The sequence below is a fragment of the Triturus cristatus genome, chromosome 11, assembly GCF_964204655.1.
Source record: "Triturus cristatus chromosome 11, aTriCri1.1, whole genome shotgun sequence".
In the NCBI taxonomy this organism is placed as follows: domain Eukaryota; kingdom Metazoa; phylum Chordata; class Amphibia; order Caudata; family Salamandridae; genus Triturus; species Triturus cristatus.
This window is the reverse complement of record NC_140594.1, coordinates 242098859-242120801: the sequence shown is the minus strand read 5'-3', so window position 1 is coordinate 242120801 and position 21943 is coordinate 242098859. Positions and strand designations below refer to the sequence as shown.

The window sequence follows — 21943 nt, the reverse complement described above, 5'->3', positions numbered from 1 at the left end:
AGCAGATATATTGTTGCTAAAAATCACAGTATGGGCACAGTATAGTTGGAGGTTCAATCTGTGCACCTAAGGGGCACCAAAGCTGACTTATTTTTTAAGCTATCATGATTATTTGCAGAATATGCCAAAGATCACATTGTTGTTGGGGAGATTAGAATATTGAACTGCAGCCTCTACTTTACAGATCTACTAAATTGAACCCTGTTTGTAATGATCATATGTCAATGTTCAGAGAGATTTCATGAGACTTAACATGCTTGATCCATGGAGCCTGACCAACCTGATAGGCAGATGCTACAACTTTGTCTCCTGTGTACCTCTGACGTGTTCCACGGTGTACTTCTTCCTCGTTTCCCACTGGACGGTGGAATATAGGGCCATGCTCCAGTCATATTGAGTTTGGACTAGGACCATGTGTCAATGTCAACATAGAACTGGAGAATGAATACCACTAAGTACAGAACTCCTAAGGATATGAAACAACTGTACTTTCTTGACTGTCTGCATGACAGTGATGGCATTGTCTCCTATTGTGAAGTACTGTGGGTATGGGATAAACCTTGCTTGTGTGGAGCAAGATGAGGGGCTCAATGTTGATGAGGTAGCAGTTGAGAGTCAGACACTAGAGGCTGGGGTGCACTATTTGAGACTTTACCTATAGATACAGAAGACATCCCTGCAAGGAAATGTAGAATGCAGCTCATTAGTCTCCTCTCAAGTATGAAACCTCCAGATTAAAATGGTTTCTCTATGAGTACAGAAAAAAGGGTCGTTGCTAGCTGCTTAATTGACGCAGAAAAAAATTACTATGAGCAGTTCCAGTCATACTTGACCCTTTGGGTTCTTTGAAAACACATACATTCGAAATATACCTGTGTCCTTCTTTAAAAAGCTGTTTTATTCCAACTAGGAAGACACCTCAGAAGCAGAGCATCTGTTCATGAACTCTCTTAATCTCCCAACAGTCATCAGGGAAGCACTCCAAATGCTAGAAGGAGACATTATAGCAAAGGAAATTTTGGAGGTTATCAACAAGATGCCTCCGGGACGGTCTGGGGGAAATTAATGCCCTATACAATTGTATCAAATGTATAGACCTCCTTTTCTCTCACTCTCATATCTGGTGGTAGCCCCAGAGTACAACCTTTTTTCAGAATGCTTCCCCTACCTACACCCCATAGGCTGCTTCATGATTTCAATAAACAAATGAGCACCTTTGTATGGGCTGGGACTCAATCAAGGCTCAAAGCGTCAAAAAGTGCAAGTTGTCACACCTTTTGGAGGTATAAGGCTACAGAACATGCAAGTGTGCAAAACAGCCCACACATTAACGCAATTGGTTGACCTTCTTCCCATTTTCAAACTGAAACTCACGAGTGAGTCTGGTGGAAACTGTAGCTGGGAATCTAAGTGTTTTAGGAATCATTTAAGGTCTAAATCACTCACAACTGAGGAACTGAAATATTATTGTTTGTTAGTTTCTAAGCTCCTGGTCCTCTGTTCTCAGAAGCTTAAATATTCAGATATAGTGAAATGACACAAAACCTTAGATTTATGATCGCCTGTACTCTGGTGGGGATGGATAGCCGGTGGTACCTGAACAGTAGATGCCATGCTACAGGAGAGACCGATAAAGCCCTTCCCAGCTCTATGGATGAAATTTAATTTAGACAACTCACAACACTGGAGACAAATGCAGCTAGCACATTGCTTGATGGATCATCTGGATTCTATATGGTACTCTCTCTGTTTTCAGCATTTTGCACATACTTAGACATTTGGGGTAGTACAATGGTGCAGTTAATGCACTGATATTGAAACTGTTTTTGAGATAGTCTGAGGAACAGGCTCACTGAAACATATGAGACAAGTCTCTACAACTATGGTAAGGAAGATTGGTCTGTATTTCTTCTGGTGTAAGAGAGGCTAGGCTGCAATTGTTCTGCTTTACAGCCCATTCATGCCAAGGTGCTGCACACAGAATCAAATTGATGGAGGTATAACTTACCAGGGATTGACTTTGTTCATGTGTTGTGGTTCTGCCTCAAGCTTGAAATTTGTTGGTCCAACGTCTGCCACATATGAAAAAAATCCCATGGCTTCACATTTACGTAACATGTGACACTCCATGGTGTCTCAGATATTAATAATATTACCTCAATTGGGCACTGATAAATTGCTGCATCTCTGGTAGTGGCAAAATTGGTGTGCAGGGGTTGTGGCTGTTGATAGCTCGTGAACATCATAAATCATTCCTTTCATCTCCTGAAACCATTCTGCACAGTTGTTAAACACAGTGATGATGGTGTTCATTGCATTTTGATTCAGGTCCAAAGTTAAGCCTTAGACAGAAAATGGGACCTTGGCATTAGCTAACGCACAGAAAAAAAGCAGTGCCAAATCTATACCTCATCCTTTGGGAGCAATTCTGGTTCATGGGTGATCAGAGAGAGAGTCTGAGCATTATTTCTGAGTGCTCTTTCCCAGTTGGTTTTTCTATTGTATACTCCCACAAGGCGTGGCTGATATGTGAGTTTTCAGCATATTGCTGGAGTGCCAGCATAGTTTTTGTGGAAATGATGAGATTGAGGAGGAACCATGCTACATTGAAGAAGTCTTGACTTCAATCATCCTTCCTCATCAAAATCCTTATGACCCACTTCCCCTTGAGGGATACAGGTTCGATTTCATGTCAGTGTTTTGACACACAAAGTATTTTTGCTTAGGATTTCTAGCTGTAGGAAACTGTATGCCTTTATGGTGAAGTAGGAAAGAATGAAGAATCAGGGTAATGAACATTGTTGGTAAATACACGGAACATTAACATTACAGATATGTTGTTATGCATAAATTCATTAATAATAACTATATAAATACTAGCTGTTAATCACCTTAATCTGTATGGCAGAATACTGTGATCTAAAATAATTTTTTCATCTTGCAGAGCCTTACACAATAAGAGAAGTTCGAATACACATCCGTCATTTTCGAGACCTGCTAAAGAGTACGGACCCAGTTGATGCATACAACGGCGTGGACTGTAACTCACTTTCATTTCTCAACATAATCACAGAGGGAGCTATAGGAGGTAAGATAAAAATAAAACAACGTGTGCTGCAGTTCAAGAAATCAATTCCCACACATATATTTGCTAATAGCGAGCTATAGTGATGAGAAATTAATAAATTACCACCTATTGTATATTTGTGGGTATTTCTGTGTACTAAAATAAACTCAGCATATAATGTTGCTTTAGAAAATGATCAGCAATTACAAAAGGCTCAACCATTGTACTAACTGTTCATTGATTGTTGAACATAAAAAAGTTAATGAATGTATTCAATAGTGGGTTAATGCAACTGCTGCAAAAATTGCAACTTCTACGTCAAAGATCTGAATACTTGTACAGAAAACGTAATCTTTAATAATTCCAATAAATGTCAATAAATTATCATCATTCCGCCAAATAAAAAAAAAAACACCATTATTTAAACTATAAAGTTAAGAATGTATTATATTTATTATTATTATCTGGCACCACAACAGATATGGATAAAATGCATTTTTCACAAATCTGAGAGGTGGCACCTTTGATCTTCTAATTTAGCATGAACAAATAGGGAGCACTGTGAAGATACCACCTTTCATATTGCCAGAGATGGTTTGACTTATTATTGTAACCAAAGTGTAGATAATCAATATCTTATTTTGCATTTTAGATCCTGCCTGTCCTGAAAATAGTGGCAAGAAGAAAAAACGCTCACCATCGGACCAAGGCCTGGAATCCATAGACTGCTCCCCACCAGAGTATATCCTTCCAGGATCCCAAGAGCGGCCGCTATGTCCACTACAGCCAATGAGCACAGAGAGCAAGGTAATTATAGAAGGAGAAACTTGGTAAAATTACCAACAGTTGTGAATGTACTACAACTATTAGCACTCATTGTAATACCACCAGCAACCTTTATTAGAGAAGATATGCTGCCAAAAATATTAGAATTTGCAATCCAAAATAAGAGCAGCTCCAAGTTAGTCTTAAATTGTGTAAAACCAATAAATGTCTTCTGTATCATAAAGTCTTATATATGTATGTATGTATTGTCACTCAATACTCTTACAAATATGCAGATGTGCTTAGTTGTGCAGGAGCTATATCCTTCACCTTATATTGAAACATATTTTTTGGCATCCCTTTGTTTAACACTAGTAGTAGAAGTTAGCCCATACAGCATTAGTACTTGCTAAGTGTAAGGAAGTGTGTGTTTTCCCTATTTTTAACCAATTGGTGGTAGTTACACATGGTGCAAATTACCCTGGTGGTAAACGCACACTGGCAGTGGCAATGCTTAACTGCAATATTGCTACAGCGTAATCAAAGTGGAGAGTTACTCTTAACAAAGCCCTCATTCACCACCAGCAGTAGATTATAGGTATTTGTAGATATGGGAAAGGATGGCTGTGGATTTAATAAAAGCTACTTTTCTATCTTCACTATTCACTTTTGAGTATATATACTTACAGGAGAAGAAAACTAAGGGCAGATCCAATGCTCATTTACACGCAGTTCATGTTTAGCAGAAGACACATTGACAAACGCTGGAAAATATGATGGAAATCAAATAATCTGCAATTCATTATTTCATATTTTCAAACCTTCTAATCATTTCAGCTGGCATTGTAGCATGAGTGAATTTACAAACTATAATCCTTACAACCTATCAGTAAATTTAGTTTAATTCATACCTTTTATTTTAAAATGTAATTACAACTCCAGTAGACCAATTTAATTCCAAAACAATAACCCATCGTCAAAGAGTGTTTCGTTCTTGGGCTTTTGTCAATTTCATTAAAAACACAATAAATTAATATTGTTAAAACCTAGAATCAAAACTTTTATTTGCATTTATGTTATGTAATATTCAGGCTGGTGACGTACACATTGTCTTGTGGCAACGGGATCCTCCGGATTGTGACCACGTCAAAGCACCTGTGTACTCAGCTTCTATAACTAAGCCTTATTGAAAGACCTAAATAAATTGACTTGCATAAAAAAACATTTATTTGCCACAATGAGGCCTAAGAAAGAGAGCTTGGCATTTCATCATGGTTGTTAAATTATGTGGGCTCTACACCATTGGGCTCACAACAATTGGAAGCTGTATTAGGAATACCGGCCAGATTTATAATCTTGCAGATGTTTCGTAAATTAATCCATTACCCTGACGGAGGGACCATCTGCCAGGATTTAGAAATGACTGCCAAGCAGACGGTTACTTCTTAAAGCATTGCAATGCTTTTTGCTATTTGGTGCAGGGCTCTGTCAATGTGACAGAGCCCTGCACCAAACTGTTTCCTTTTTCATTTTCAAAAAGAAAATGCTGAAAATCCCCCCCTTGCCATCTAAGTTCTCTTCCTTGGTTTGGGGAGTATTTAGCAGTTTTCACTGCTCCTGACTGCCAGGGTTTTCCTTCCTGTGATGGGCAGTGAAAACAGACCTTGTAAATCTAAATTAGATGGGCAGAATTAGAGGTCTTCCTCTGATTGTCCTTATTGCACAGGATCGTTGGAGAAGATTAATCACTGCTCGAGCGGAGTAGTCTCCACCTAATTAAACCAATGGTCCACCCACATCTAAATTCGACAGGCAGACCATTATGTTGGCGGTAAGTATACTCTTTCACTGTTGTGACGGAATATGCTTGTCACCAACATATAAATCGGGCCCAAAGTCTTTCTTCTTCTTGTGAGAATTCCTTCCATGGTAAATAGATCATGCTCATTACAGGTGTTCCATCATACTAAGGGCGCTTAACCATCAAAAAATGAACAGCATGAATCAATATCCAGTCATAATATTTTTTTAAATCAGAGCCAGTGATTGATCGGATGATAATCCCAGAACGTTTGTATAGCAATATAAGTGATTGGTAATTACATTAATGAATACTAGCACTAAGAATTAGAATACTATTGTTAATCATTGGAGATGTAGTAAAATATATTTCTAAGTACTCACCTTCATCATCTCAAATTTATATAAGATTAGATTAAATTAGATGTTGAGAACAACAAAAGAGTGAGGGAAGAAAAAGATAGCTGGCCACTCTCAATCCCCCAGGTAAATGCAATCAAATCAACGAAATGAAGCATGTCACTAGGTTGGTGAGTGAGGGCTTTCTAAAGAAACCAATTTGGATTCTACAGTAGTGCTCTTTTGATAGATTCAAGGCACACTCTTTCATTGATTTGATTAGATTAAATTAGATACTAGATGTTTTAGGGCCAATTCACAAAGGCATCAAAGAACACATAAACGAGTACTACTGTAGTACTTGTTCCCGTATTCATAAACGTTTTTGTGAATCAACTTCATTGTGTTTGAAAAACATGCTTAAAAGTGATCACCTGTCAGGAAAAACAATTACATAACTAAGGATAAACCCATTTTCATTGTCTAGTAGTCCTCCTTCTAGCAATTGACAGACGTAAGCTATTAGTGTGCCTTCTATTTGCAGAGTCCAAATTGGCTTAGTTTAAATTAGGATTACTTTTTACAACAGGACCCAATCCTTAGAAACATCATTGAAAAGAGTCAATTTATGGCCATCCGTGTTGGCCAGCTATTGGCAACAAAAGAATATAAATGCCGGCAATCATTGTAGATGTCATTGAAAACATGTAGCAGTGTTGCACTTGATTTAATATGAACTACTAACGTTATGAATAAGGCATGTTTTATAATGGCATATCAATAGCAATTACCAAGTTCTATTAGTTTGTCAATAGAATTCACAGTGCAAGAATAAGGATTGTTATTTTACAAAGATGCTTAGAATATCTCTTATAATTTTTAGTAATCATTAACCCCAAAAACATAGATTTCTGTGAGTCTCAATCAGTGGGCTGTCTTTGCTTTCAGTCTTTGTATTTGTCCATACAGTGTTAGAATGTTGATATGTGCTGGATAGTTGGTTGGGGGCTATCAATATTGTGTGTCCCATTTTAACTGATTACTACTTATGTTTTAAGTGGGCCAGCTAAGTCCACTAAGAGTGCACTTCAAGCCACAATTTAACGAGCTGCAGATTAATAAAGGTATTCCAAATCACTGACTACTCCCTATACTTCTCCTTTTCAGAGGTTAGCAAGTGGACCCATGTGACATATTGCTTGACCAGTATTGGTAGGGTTCCAGCAGATTTTGTATGTGCACACACATGCAACCCATCTGGTAGAAATTCTTTCCGAATTGTAGGTCTAATCAGATGCAGTGATGCAGCTGGCAAGGATAAAGAAACCCATGCACCATTAAGGCAATGCACAAACTTTATCCCGTTTCAATATTCTTGGAATACTGCTGCTCCTTGCTCTCTCTCATCTCATAAACCTCACTACCATCCCCATGGATGTTTTCAAATTAAAACTACAGTCATTCTAGCCTTCCCTGACATAGTCTCTCAGGGTTCTTGCTATCATCAGTGGGGATGAAGTCATAGTGCAGGTGCCACATCTCAGCTCAGAAGGACATAGAATCTGAGGGCTAAAGTCACAAAATCTTACTGTAGGTGCATAAATAGCTTGGCCTAAATGTGTGAACTTACATTGGGCATTTACAGAATCTTAATTTACACTCACAAATGGAATAGCTCACCAGTATGGTGCATGCAAGAAGATCTAACAGGAAAAGAGTGGTCATTCCAGGGTGCAGATTATTTGAAAAGTAGTTGAATACCCTTAAACCTCTGAATTTGTAGACATGCACAACCATTGGTAAAACATATTCACACACTGGATGTGGCCTTAGATTTAGCCCTGTCTTTGAGACTAGTATATATGTATTCAGAATGGGAATGGATAGCATATTCCCCACATTGGTGGGTTTATGGGGGAAGGGGTTTTTCATCAGGAACACCATATTCACCATGGAGGAAAACAAATTGTAAAATCAAAATTATAAGTACGTATTATGCATATATGTACACCTACTACATTAACTCATGCATAACTGCGTACACATGTTTGATTATTCCTTGAAAACTGAAACTGTTGCAGCTATCCGGAAGTACTCTTGATATTTTTTCATTGAAGCATATTTGTAAATTTACTCTAAAAATAAGAGACATGTGGGAGTATTTTTGTGTGTGTGTGTGAATCGAACCTTATATTTTCTCTCACAAATGCATGTAGGTCTCCTGCATCTATTAGACTATATGTCAGTTCCTTCAGTGCAGACATATCTTTCCTACTGTGGCTGTTAATGCATCTTCTCCTTTTGACAGCTGTCTCTATCCCATAAAGGGGAGGTAGTAAAGCAACTCAATTTGCCACTACTATATCCATGAACTAATGGCCCACCTCATAAGATGTTTCTTTTAGTGTTTGTACCTATTTCCTGTCTTAAGTGTGATGTACTAATGTAAGCAAAACAACACTGTGCAGCTAACCATGTTCTTCAGCAAACAAAATCAAGTAGAATCATACCACAAGTGTTCTTATTTTTCCAATCCCACTGCAACTGTGCTTTCCTTTCTCTTATTTGAAGTCTCTTATTTGAAGTCTGCACAGATCTACTATTTCCACTGCTGCTTCCACAGAAAAGTCTATCAGAGAACTTAAATGCTCTCTTCTAATAGACTCTTACAATGTGTTCATACAAGACAGCTAGGAATTTAGGTCTATAATAATGAATCTGTGGACTGTTATACTGTGTTGATGTTGTTATGGAATTTCTTCCATTGCTATCAGTGTCTTAGGTTCCTCTTGTTAATATGTCCTCATGTGTGTCTTGTTTCAGCCTTTACAGTGTCTCAAAGCCTTAATGATGAGTGGGTGGAATCCCCCTCCTGGTAACCGTAAGATGCATGGAGATCTGATGTATCTGAATGTTATTACACTGGAAGATCATCATGTTAACATCACTGCTTCGAACAGAGGTTTCTACATAAACCAGTGAGTATGCGCCTGACAGCTTTATTCTCTTGACAACTATACCATTTCACAATCAAGTATTGCTTTTCTGAAACTGATATATCAATTAGGAACCTACAGAGAGTATTCCTAAAGTTCATTAATGGTAAAGTGAAGTAAAGAAAATATTCAAAATATAACTTCAAATCAATTAGGTTATTGGAGTGAATTTTAAACTATTCCATTATAGTTGGGGCCTGCTGATGTCGTTCAAAAGTTTGTAGTTCTACTGCATGTTCGAGCACAAACAACCTCGCCAAGAGAACGGATAAGCTGAGTGAATCACTATTGTTGACCTGTTGTATAGTGAGATTAAGAGTTCTTTGTGGTAGACTCTTACCAGACCAACAGATGATCCCAACACTTGTTTCCATTAGCAGAAGTGCAGGTTCACATTATTCACTGGTCAGTCTCCCACTGTGAAATTTGTAAGAATAATAAGAGGTGTGAGAGTGACCATCTTCCTCACGTGCTCTACATGGATAACTCAAATGTGCCACGAGCATCAGATAACTGCCCCAACTGGCAGCTTTTACATTGAAACATAAAACAGATTAAGTGGGAGGGTAATGTTATTGCTCTGTTTGCCTACTATAAAGCTACCCTAGAGGAGCAGCAGATTGTTGAGCAAAGCAGCACAACTAACACACTTGATGTGAAGTCTTCAAGGTACATAGATGTGGAGTTAAGAATAGTAATTTATTCTCAGCCATGTGTACATACCTTCATGATATAGTGGCTGTCGATATTTTGGACACATTAGTTTGTTAGTTTGATATTTTTGTCTTTTATATTCTGACATACTCCCTCACCAAGTCTTCTATATTTTCTCTGAAGCATAATAATCATTAATAATAGTCATTCTAACAAAAGTAGCATTTTGTCAGAGTCCTCTGCCTTTTTTTTAGTGTTGATCATACACTCTCTGCTCATATCTGAAAAACAACAAACGTATTTCTCCCCAATATGGTATAACAGGTCTGATGGGAAAGGAACACCAACCATTAGTTCAATGATCACTGTCTGTTTGTAGAAATGAAGAGAAATCTGGGAAAACTCTTATGGTCCATTTCATGTTATTGACTGAAGCCCACAATGTTGCTACACAATAGCTGACACAGGGCATCCATCAGGCCATGAGACAATCCATCACCTGAAAGTCAAAGCCACATTTCTTAGTGTCATGAAACGGCTTACTCTGATGTATTTCAGGCAGTATTACAAGTGTTCTATCTAGTCTCCTATCATTTCTGATTCATTAATTTGTGATGAGCTGGGGCTTCTCATTGCAATCATGTTACACCCATAGGCCTTGTCAAGAGATCAATGAGAAACACTAGAGGCTAACTCAAAAAGATTTTGTTGTTACTTCATCTTGTAGTACTCCTGTCTTACTCCTACATTTCAAGAGTAATTCAGGAGTACACCCTCTTACTCCTTGAATTAAGCAGTAAGCCAGGATTACTACAAGAGTAAGTCACACCACCTCAAAGCAAAATCTTTGTGCAGTAGCATGGCAAAGGTACGATGGTTCCTAAAGCAGTGAGGAAGTTGGCCCCTCTGCCTCAGTTCAATTAGTAAATGAAAGTCGTGATGGGTATACAGGGGCCACATATGGGCTCTTGTTTCACTATACCAGCTGCACCAGTGATAGCCATGCCTCAGTCTTTGTGAATCGAGTCTGAAGCTGTGCTTAATTTGAGCCAGTGGTTTCTGGAACTTAATTGTCAACACCGGCACATATGACAGGTGCCACTCAGTGGCACTGTTTGTATAATTTAGAGATGGGCAGAACAGCAATTGTTTCTTAATTCATTATATATTAAAAACAACTAATACCTGCCATCCAAGCTATTTTTTAAAAGCTTTGGGGGCCTGGAATAGTCTGAATTGTCACACTTGTAGCAATGTGCTGGTTAGTAGTTTTGTAGGTACTGTCACTGGCAATGCCAGCAGTGCCAATGGGTGGTGTAAGCTGCGGAGGCTCCTAACAAGAGTCCTGCCACTTATTTTCTTTCACAAATTAAGCACTGGAGAGTCCAAATAATACACCTCCTGAAGTACATGCCTATGATGAAGAGGTGCCCTAGTACTCACTACAAAGACCCTCAATACTGACCACATCTTCCACATGTGCAGCCGCTGTTGCCCCAGATCTGCACTTACTGCTTGAGGAAACCCAGTCTGTTATCTTCTAACTTCACCGAACAGTACTTAGGGAGTCCTTATAGTCTTTCACTCATTCTGCTCTTATACTGAGTCACTAATACGGATATAGCGTCTTTATTATGTTCCATTTGGAGAGATAAACGCCATTGTAGAAATAGTAAAGCCATGTTCTATATGTACTGAATTCATGACTCGTTATGCTTTTTATCGAGTCACCTTTCATGACAATCGTGCCTGATCTGCAGTGTCCATCTGAATTGCTTTAGAGAGTCGCAATATATTATCCTGAACTTCTTTGCAACCGCATTATTTGAAAACACGCATTTTCTCTTCAACGAAGAATGCAACAATGCAATCCTGCCTGTACTTGGAAGGTCGTTCTGCGAGTAAATTAAAAAAAGTGAACACCTACCTGCCTAGAGGGTGGGGAGGGCTGACATGTGCTTGACTTTTTGCTTTTCAGAAATCTTACCTATTATTACAGGTAGAGGGCAGTTAAGAACATGACATGTACTTGCCGCAAAAAAACAGTATGTTTATTGGTTGGCAAATCTGCAGTTTCTTTAGATGTTTATTTACATAGGCACTTATTTCTGTTTGAAAAGAACCAGAATAGTTCACAATTTAAAATGTATTCAGCTTTATTATTTATGAGTTAATATTAGAACTTGTTTATTGCGAGAACCTATTCATGTTTTAAAAAGTCAAGCAAACAGGTATACCTTAATAAGACAACTATGCTGCCTCATCTCACAAGTAGTGAAATATTGAAATACACAATAATCAGGGGACCATTTAAATTCCTTATTGTGTGCGTGTTTGCCCTCAGCAAATGAAGAGTGAATAATAATTTAGACTGCATATTGGAGTGATGTGGTTTGTGTGGCATCATCCCGTATTCGTTCCCAAATGAGCTACATAATAGCTCACAGCTATGCAGTCTTAAGTTTGTAATGAAATGATGAATTCATCTCTTAGTATTAGAGTACTGATTTCAGGGAATAGAACAGTAATGACAGGGAAGTCACCATACATTGTAGTAAAAAAATGTTTTTTTGCTATAGGATACTGGTAGATCAGTGTCATTCAATGATCCTTCTTTGATGTTGAGTTGCAGCAGTCATTTTCATCATATCCTATCCTTCAGAGTTTTTTTCAGCTTTGATAATACGTGTTCTCCCATATTCTCTTGATTGGTTGTTTGTAGATCGAATTCTGCCGTAGAGTACCCAACTCACTTAGAAAGCCTTTCTGCAGGGCACTTAGAACTAGGAAAAAGGCATCACCACAGGTTCTGTCAGATCAAGCCTGCTAAGTCCTTCTGACAATTAAAGTATTTTCAACCTTACTTGCAGTCAATTCAAGTGTCAGCGACAGCATAGAAAATAAAAGCTTATCTGTTCAATGCTTCCTATTCTGTAGAAATTTGCAACCTCTTTAGGCTGGGAGCTCCCTCGCCTAAGGCAATTTCTTGCTGGCTGTAGAGCCAATGAATCTCTTAGTTCTCAAGAAACAGTCAGAAAGCTCCAATGTTACTCTCAATGGCTTATGTCTTATGAGACAAGGAACTTTTTCAGTATTCCAACAACCTGATACTGCTTTTGATTTTTAAAACATTTTACTGTCATTTTAATCATTCAAAATGACAACAATCATGCAGTGCCCTCTATTACTTTAACAATAGAATGAGGTTTTGAAGAATCACAACTCAGCTGTTGTGTTAGAAGACCATCTGTTTCATAGCACAGGACCCTAACGATGCCCCTATAGTCTTTCCATCATTTGTGCCTACAATGTCCTATGTGGTCCTGGTCGCCCTGGAAAAGAGTAAAAGGACAGCTTATTTTCAAAATGTTCTTGTTCAGAGGAAGGCAAAGACCTGGGTTACAGCAGAATGTCCTCTGTATGAGACTTGTACGGCAGAGGCATTACTCAGATGTTCTATTTTTCCATTGGTGGAGATGGCACGAGGCTTGAAATTGGAAAGGACAGTATTTACCTTCTCAGTCAGGGAGGCCAGAGGGCATCCTGAAAATCCCCCCATTTAGTAGTGGACCTAATCATACCAGTGCAAGTGTTATTGCTTCATTGCTCAATCTGTCCTTTTCGCTGCAGGTTTATGGCTGTCTGAAGTGCTTATGCCTGTTCCAAAGGTGTGCAGGTTATGAATGACTATTACAATGATGTTAGTCTTAATACAAGAATGCTAATGCCGTGGGTGTCAAATGTATAACCGTTAATATGAACAGAAAGTATGATCCTTAGAACAGTGACCTTTCCCAGACTCAACTTCATCAATGAAGAAGAACAAGAAAAACATGGCCACAACTTTTCAATAGATGGTGGTGACCTCTTTAGCTTCACAGTTCAAGCTAGGTAAAAAGGGCCTTATTTAGAATGTTGCGGAAGGGATATATTACAAGTGTCTTCAGTTACAGTGCACTTGTAATACAGCGGACAGGACATTCGCCACGTTTGTGATGGAGTATTGGATCTGTCAAACTCTGTATAAGGCCCAAAGTATTTAATCTTGCTCTTGTCAACTCAATAATATACATCCTTAATAATCTAATTCTTTTCAAAATGTTATGTCATACTATAGCATGTTATGTCCTACTATAGTATGTTATGTTTGGTATTATGGTCTCTCTCTCTCTCTCTCTCTCTCTCTCTCTCTCTCTCTCTCTCTCTCTCTCTCTCTCTCTCTCTCTCTGCCACAACATCCCACAAACAAACAAAAGTAAAGTGCTCACTGTCTGGTATTGGCTAGCTATATGAGTGCAGACCAGTGCAAATAGAACATTTATCTAGATATCACTGTGCTATACAACAGCACCTTTCAAACGGAAACACCACTTAACATTTAACACAAGAAAGTAAACAGAATGATGCATACACATCCGGCACAGCTTAGATGAGCCATATGGTTGGGTATCACTGAACTAACAAAAGTACCAACCCTACAATAAACAATCTCAGTACACATTACTCTGTATAACAAATGTACATCCACCACATCTCAGAGACAACTTATAGGTGAACCTCACCAAGGTCACAGCTAAAATCTACACTTCATAAAACTACATGCCTCCTCATGACAACATGTAAAGCATTAATCCAACATCTACTCAACAGTTCATAGCCGCTCTAGTGTTAAGGGATAAGGTGGAATCTAATAGGACACCAAACTCAGACTTATACTTCAACATAGCAGTCCACCAACATAGCAGTCTACCAAAAATGCACGTTCCTGAATTAATAAAGATAGTCTCTACAACCACTTGACAACACTAACCACTACGATACATATATCACCAAACATTGACAATGACCGCTTGCAGATTGTATGTAGAACCTTTTCTTTATGCTGCTTTTGCACATTGATTCACACCTAGAGAGATATCCATGTCCAACAACAACAATGAAAGTTAACCCACTACCAAGGAGAGGAGATATGGTCATTAGCATCCCTCCTATGACAAGCCTGTCAGCTGTACCCTACACTTTCGGCAGGGGTAATTGCTGGCATTTTCTAATGAATCTGCTAACTTAGAAGATGTTTTTTTCATGAGCCCTCACTGGTACTTTGCTTTTGTTATAGGTCAACTGCAGATACATTTAATCCTAAACCAGCAAACCCTAGCCATCTGAGCCACAGTCTTGTGGAGCTATTTAATCAAATTAGTCCTGCCTTCAAGAAAAACTTTGCAGTCCTGCAGAAGAAGAGGTAAGTGTTGGTCATTTTGTCAGTTGTAAGTGAATAATATCAACTCTGTAAATCTTTAAAGTTAGACCATCTCTCATGTAAGTGATAATCGCAGATCATTCCAGAAAAAAATGAATCAGGCTTCGTGCCACCTGGCTGTCCAGTGGTCGGGCTTTAGTTTATGGAAATTGCACAACAAAGCTCCTGACCACCCTCTTGCCCTGGCCTGGACTCCAGTGCTATGGCACTATCTGCCTCGAGCCCCCTGTGATAAATATGACTTTATCAGATTCAGAGCTGAACCTACTGCGTTGACTATCCCACTTGGCATCCTCTTATAATATAATATTAGATACTCCGACATAAGAACCTAAACACAATACGATCCCTTAAAAATACCAGGTTCATAGCGTTGAAGTCTTGCCACCTTGCACAAAGGCACAGTCTCAATCCAGTGCCTGAAATTAATTCAATAATTGATGGTGCTCACTTCTTACTTTGCCTACATCCTTCTGCTGTGTGCCTTTGCTCATGATTAATGCCAAACATCTCCTTTTGGATAGTGTGATATTCTATTTCCAAATGATTATTGACAAATGTTTATTAATAAAACATCAGTTTAGTAAGTTGCCCTGATGGTATAAAATATTATGTCCTTATTCTTTTTTTCTGCTTCTAGTCTGTCTACTATTGACAGTGCTTACTTTGTGCTTTATGTTATCAGTGGGCATCGGATGCAGGGATGACAAAGCACCTGAAAAAGTGAGATAAAGAAACAAAAAGTGTAGGGTGATGGGCTGTGTTGGTATTCGGCATCCTCTGCATTTCGCCCCAAGGTGACAGCGGGCTCCTAAGAAAACTTTGTGCACCAGTAATTATATTATTTCCAAATTAAGGACTGGGTAGTTAACCATTCAGAAAATGAGAGGGAGAAGCAGACCTTCCACTTAATTGCTACAAAGCAATTGGTAGAATTCATTATGCTTGTCAGTTGCAGATTTAAGACATTTATCCCTTAGATTAGTTTAGATTGCACTTAGGGGGTCGCAGGTTAGTGGGCGAGGGAAACGCAGAGATCCAATTTGTATTGTGCTGTTTTATGGGCAATTAATTTACATTGTCTTGTTTTAAGGACTCACTTTTTTGTAATTGTGTGTTTTAAGGGCCAGCACTCTGCTTGATAACCGTTTCAGACTAATGAAGTGTTGCATAAAAATGTCATATTCAACAAGCTCATTTGAATGTGTAATAATCGTGCCCTAAGGCAATTCAGTTTGTCACATGCTCTAACAATAGCTCTTATAAATAATAATAGGAAGATAAATAAAAGAAGAATATAATTATTATTGCTATTATTATCAATAATCACAATATTATTACTATGTCTACTACTTCTACTATATCATGGCTAATATTAGTCAGCTCAAAAAGTAAAAGAATTAGGTAAGCAAGACATCTTCTAAGTTACTGAGTAATTAAGAGAATACCTTCGATCATTTTCAATCATTTTCAAGATCATGGTTTGACTTCAGACATGACTTCCTCATTTCCATCCTCTCAGGCCTTTTAGAGACACTTCTCTTCCATCTGACCTCCTGCTTTACCTTTCATTGTGGTTTTCCATGGCTTTTGATGTACGTAAACCTACTATACTTCTAGTGCAATTTAACAGTCTGCCGCCCTGTAGATTCACATACACTGAAATATCAACCAGCCCAGCACCATGACTCTATCATAGTGATGAAAAGCCTCTACAGCCAGAGGATTGTTTCACCTGTCATCATCAATCAACTTTATTTCGGTTCAAAGAACCATAAAAGTATACTATAGCAACATCTCAATAAAATACATAACAGATAAAAGAAATACACAGTTCATTGAGATACATCTCAGTAGTAAAATTAACATCATCAAGCATCTGTGTACAAAATAGAGCACAAAAAACATCTCCACAATAAGGCAATTTCATATAGACAAATACACGATTAATTGCAGCAAATAATGTTAAAATAGTTACGAGCATGTGGCATCTGTTTATGATAGAGCAGTACATCCATGCTAAATAGAATCCAGTAAGGCAAAAACCTCAGCATAAAGAATCTAAAGATGAACTCTAGGAGGGTCCGCTATGCCAACAGTGATGTCTAGCAGTGTACACTGGTTCGGGGATACTCAGTTTCTACCTACAGAAGGTAAACATAAAGTAAAAATGCTTAAGACATCAATCAATGTAGCTTTTGTTTCAGTTACAATTACAGTAAAAAGCATACTAGCATATACCACTGGATAAAATTACCCACAATTATTTACAGCTATTTGCAATTCATTGTTGTACAATATAAAAAAAGGACTACTAAAAGATAAAGACATAATTTACTCTAAGGGCCAGAAGTAAGACCCTACCAATTTGCGACTCGCAAATTGGAATGTAAAACACTGTTTGCGATTCCTAATGGGGTCGTAGATTGGATGCCTCATTATATTCATGAGGTAGGTGCAATTTGCGACCCCATTTGGAATGGCTAACATTCCCAGGGATGGTCGCCTGCTGGGGTCAGCAGATCACCATGTCTGTGACTGTTTTTTTAAATAAAGCAGTTTTATTTTTAAATGCAGCCTGTTTTCCTTATAGGAAAACGGCTACATTTAAAAAAGAAAAATGAAACATTACTGTTTCATTTTTTAAGGGCAGGCAGTAGTCCCTGGGACCACTGCCTGCAATAAAAAAATATTTTCGCATCCATTCACAAATGGAAAGGGGTCCCCTGGGGACCTCTTCCCGTTTGCGAGTAGCTTATCACCTACTTGAAGTAGGTGGTAAACTGTGAGTATTTTGCGGCCGCAAATGCGGTTGCAAAACAACGGTACATTCCATTGTGATTCGCTATTAGGAAAGGCCCCTTCCTTATGGCGAGAGTCGCAAACGCTATTTTGCGAATCACCAACTCGCAAAATAGCGTTTGTACATGCCAAGACCCTTTTTTGCAGTTGCAAATGGGCGTATTTCCCATTTGCGACAGCAAAAAACAGTTGTATATCTGGCCCTAAGAATGTTAAAATTTCAATCCTTTCTTCCTTCGCATATCACTCATGGCAAGTAAAAATCTGCTAACACCAAATACAATCAATTGTGAACTGTCCATTTTCATAATTCTTAGGGGCTCTGAAAATGTTCTAATCATCAGTCCCAGACACATTGGTTTTACTCATTTCCTTCTTATAACATCATATTCGGCGCAGAAAAAAAAAATGTCTGCAATATTTTCTTAGGCATTCGAAGAACATAAAGTGCATTTCGTTGTCCTCCCTGCTATTTGACCAGGCGATCATTTGGCTATGATTGAGTTAATCTGAAGAGTCTCAAATCGAAACTTCATGAAAAAGGTTTTTTGCTAATTGGGGTTGGATTTCAACGAGATGAGGTTCAAAACTTGGCAATGGTTTAAAGCTTAGAAACTGCGTAGTGAATCTTCCCATTCTACAATCAAGATGGGCTTTATGCATTAAAAATTCCCAAAAGATGCACTTTAGTTCTTTCTTAGAGTATGCAGTCAGTAAACTAGGGTCAGTCCAGAAACTACTCAGGCCCAGCTCATAGAACCAGTTTCGTACATGGCAGAACCAAGGAAAGGTGAGCTGCCCGTCAAGTTCCTGTAGCTCCTTCAATCCTTGCCTATGGGGGTTTCGTTCTTCTGTAACCCAGATTCTTATTCAGTATAATTGAGGTCTCAATACGGCTAGATGTTCCAGTCTCTTAATACCAGCATCATGAAACAGTGAGATCAAATCCCGCCTGTCTCCTGTGCCTGGAGGTGAAGACAGCATCATTAATAATACGGGCCTTCTCACATATTCACTGATGGGCAATGGGCAGACACTCTGGGGCTGATTACAATGGCGGGCGGCTGCCAGTGGCGGTCCGCCTGCCGACAGCCCCTAGGTCTGACCACCGGATTACAGTACCAGCGGTTGAACCCACAGCGATCGAGAGGAAGACTGCCACTTCCACCACAATCACTGATCCGACAGTGTGCTGAGGCAAACACCCCTGTCAGGATAACAATATCCCTTTCCCACAGCCTTTTCATGGCAGGAAGACCGCCATGAAAAGGCTGTCGGAAATGGAATTTAGAGGCACCAACAGTGTCCCCGTCTGTCTGGGGCTACTGTATAGTGGCCCTCGGGGCACATGCAGTGCCCCCACACACCTCCATGCACCACATGGTGCATGGCACGCGCTCCATGGATGTGCAGGAAGTGCTCCTTTTCACGCCAGCGTATGCTGTGGGCCTTTTCCTGGGCCACAGCACAAGCCGTCATGAAAAGGAGCACTTTGCGACCGGCAGTCCAGCAGTCACATTGTAATGCGGCAGTTGGACCGCCTACCGCCTGTCGGGTGGTCTACTTACCGCAGCAATAGCGGACGGTGGTCTGGCCACCCGTTATCGTAATGAAGGCCTCTATTTGCATGGGGTCGACCACCTTCTGATTCCACACCCACGACTTCCCTATGCTTTCAGCAAATGCTGAATCAACGTTTGCAGAGGAAGTATGTATGTAGATGAAATTTCTATAGTGCAAACCTAGCCAACAGGCAGCAGTGCGCTGTAGGAAGTGGGAACACTGCCTGGCATTAGGCCACCTTTTTTCTGGTCTTATACTGAGCTGTGGTTGCAGGGCAGATTAACATGTCTCCCGAAGCTTTGCCGCTGTTTGCTGGGAAGTAAAAGACACACAATTGATGGACGGAATGCAGAACCAATCAAAACATTCACCCCCAGTCAAGAGATCTGGGTTAAATCCATCATTTTTTTGCTCACCATGCCACCCCAGTTTAGACCTGGCCATATGCAAATCAGTCTTGACCCTGTGCCTCATGGGAACAGATCTCTGTAATGTATGACATTGTTCTGCATTCTGTCCATCAATTGTTGTTTTTGCAGCTGTTTGCTGGGAAAGCAGTGAATAAAACCACTGATCGGGAGAAGGCCACAGAGGCCACATCTTTAGAGGCTGGGTGAAGAATGGCACTTCTGTGCCACTGAAGGTCTCAGTTGAGACATTTCTGTCTGGGGGGAAATGCTGGGCAGTTGGTATAATCATCTGCTAACTAGTATGTAGAGCCCAAAGAACTGGCATGCTTTGTGTTTTCATCAGCACAGTTATTTTGCCTAATTTCACCTCACTATTTCTCCTTGCCTATATCTCCTCTCTCCCCTCACTTGCTCTTCCTGTTCACACTTATTTCTTCTTTTCTTAACCTTCTTCCCCTTCTCCACACCCCTAACTTCCTGTTGCTTGATTGACCTCCTTTGCCTATCATCATCATCTCCTGACCCTCCACTTTCATAACCTTCACCCTGTCTCCATCTCCCTCTCCTGTTGTCACTGAGTTATTTCCATTTCTTCTTATCACTACCCAAACATAATCACTTTTCCTTCATTTCCTCTCTTCCTTTCATTATCCTTACCTTCATCATGATTGCCATTATCCTGTTCTCCCTGCCTTCCCCCCTCTTCATCTACTCACTTTGAAAGTGTTCTCTCCATTATTCCACATTTCCCCTTTACTCATCTTTCACCCACTTCTCCGCCTTTCACCTCACATTTTCTCTCTTCCCTCTTAGTGTCTTCCTTGGTCTCTCTTGACCTCCTTTCCCTATCTCTCTTCTATGTCTTCCCCCTCCGCACACATTCTTTGCTTTACCACATCTATGTATCCTCAGATCATCTTTTTTGATTCATTTCTTTCTTTTCTTCTCAACCTCTCTTCCATTTCATTCTATCTTTCATCTTCTTCTTTCCTTAAACTGACCTTCTTTTCTTGTACTTACCGCCTCTCGTTTTCCTTCCCCTTATTCTCTTCCCTCTCCAGCAAAAACTGCAGCCTACTACATCTCCTCTGAAGACCTCCTTCATTCTTTGGAATCTAGATGTATTCCCCACGAGCACAGTAGCAAATGATGCGCCCCTAAACTATTCATACATAAAGCACATATTGCCTTGTGCATGGTGCTTTTGCTGAGGAGAGAGCCTGTCATCAATGAACAACTAAGGATGCATCTTAAATCCAACCCTCACTCTATATTTTGTCTAACACTTTAGATCATCATGGAAACAAAATTTTCCAAACAAAAATTGCATGTAAATGGGGAGGTATCTGCTGCACTTCATACATAGCATTACCTTATGTGAGGTATTTTACCAGGTGCGATAAATGCCTTCCGTTCCAAATTTTTCTGGGGAAATAGAAAATGATAGGCGGAATCATGTTTACCACACCAAACTCTGCTTGTGGTGGATTTATCCTACACATTTTTCAATGAAAAATTGTGGCGATTTTGACCCGTTATACGAAATCTGCCAGAAGAAAATTGCAAGGGTGGGGTGTTGAACTCAAAACTCGGAACTATGATCCATGCGTACCCTCCTATTTGTGGAGGGATTGGAATTTTCCTCTACATGTATATTCAGGGCCTTTGGTTACTATTCTTCCTCATAACGTTTGTTCCCTAGCCGCTTACTGCCAGCAATGATATATGTAGGTTTTCATAGTCATAATTGTTTATTGTTGAATTGCATAGATTTGAATGTTAAATTGGTAAATACTTGTACATTTTCTCAAGAGAAATTTGAAGCATTTATAAGAGTTGCACAAATGAATAAATTTAAACAATAGATGTGATCATCAAATGTAAGAAGTTTTTAAAACCATTTTATCCCCTGCTAGCCCAAAAAATAATACTAATATAAAAACATTGTGTATTTAAGTGAGAAATATCAGAAATTTGCAACTGCCTGGAGCACAGTTTTTGAAATATTAAAGGGTAAGACAAGCTATCAAGATTAAAGAAGTTGCTTATAGTGCACCCACATATGAACAAGAACAATATCTTTTACACAAACTTCGATTTGTAAATATGCAGCGTTCCTGTGTGCAATCTGGGCAAGGGGTGTTTTGGTTGATTACTAAGTAAAGAGATCTCAAACATCATTTCCTTAACCAAAAGAGTGACAAAAAGCCAAAGGGAATAAGTTAGGCAATTGAAACATTGTAGGTGACTAGAAGAGAGTTCAAAGGTGAATGCAAATAGTCAAAGT

At 39.2% G+C, this 21943-nt stretch overlaps 1 protein-coding gene across 1 annotated transcript in view; it reads left to right on the top strand.

Moving 5' to 3' along the window:
* Positions 1–21943, top strand: part of LOC146783965 (clustered mitochondria protein homolog) — a 288789-nt gene that overhangs the window by 112028 nt on the left and 154818 nt on the right. Inside the window, 4 exon segments of the mRNA XM_085634433.1 lie at positions 2945–3088; positions 3720–3874; positions 8795–8949; positions 14738–14863. Of these exon segments, the coding sequence (XP_085490559.1) occupies positions 2945–3088; positions 3720–3874; positions 8795–8949; positions 14738–14863 (580 nt within the window).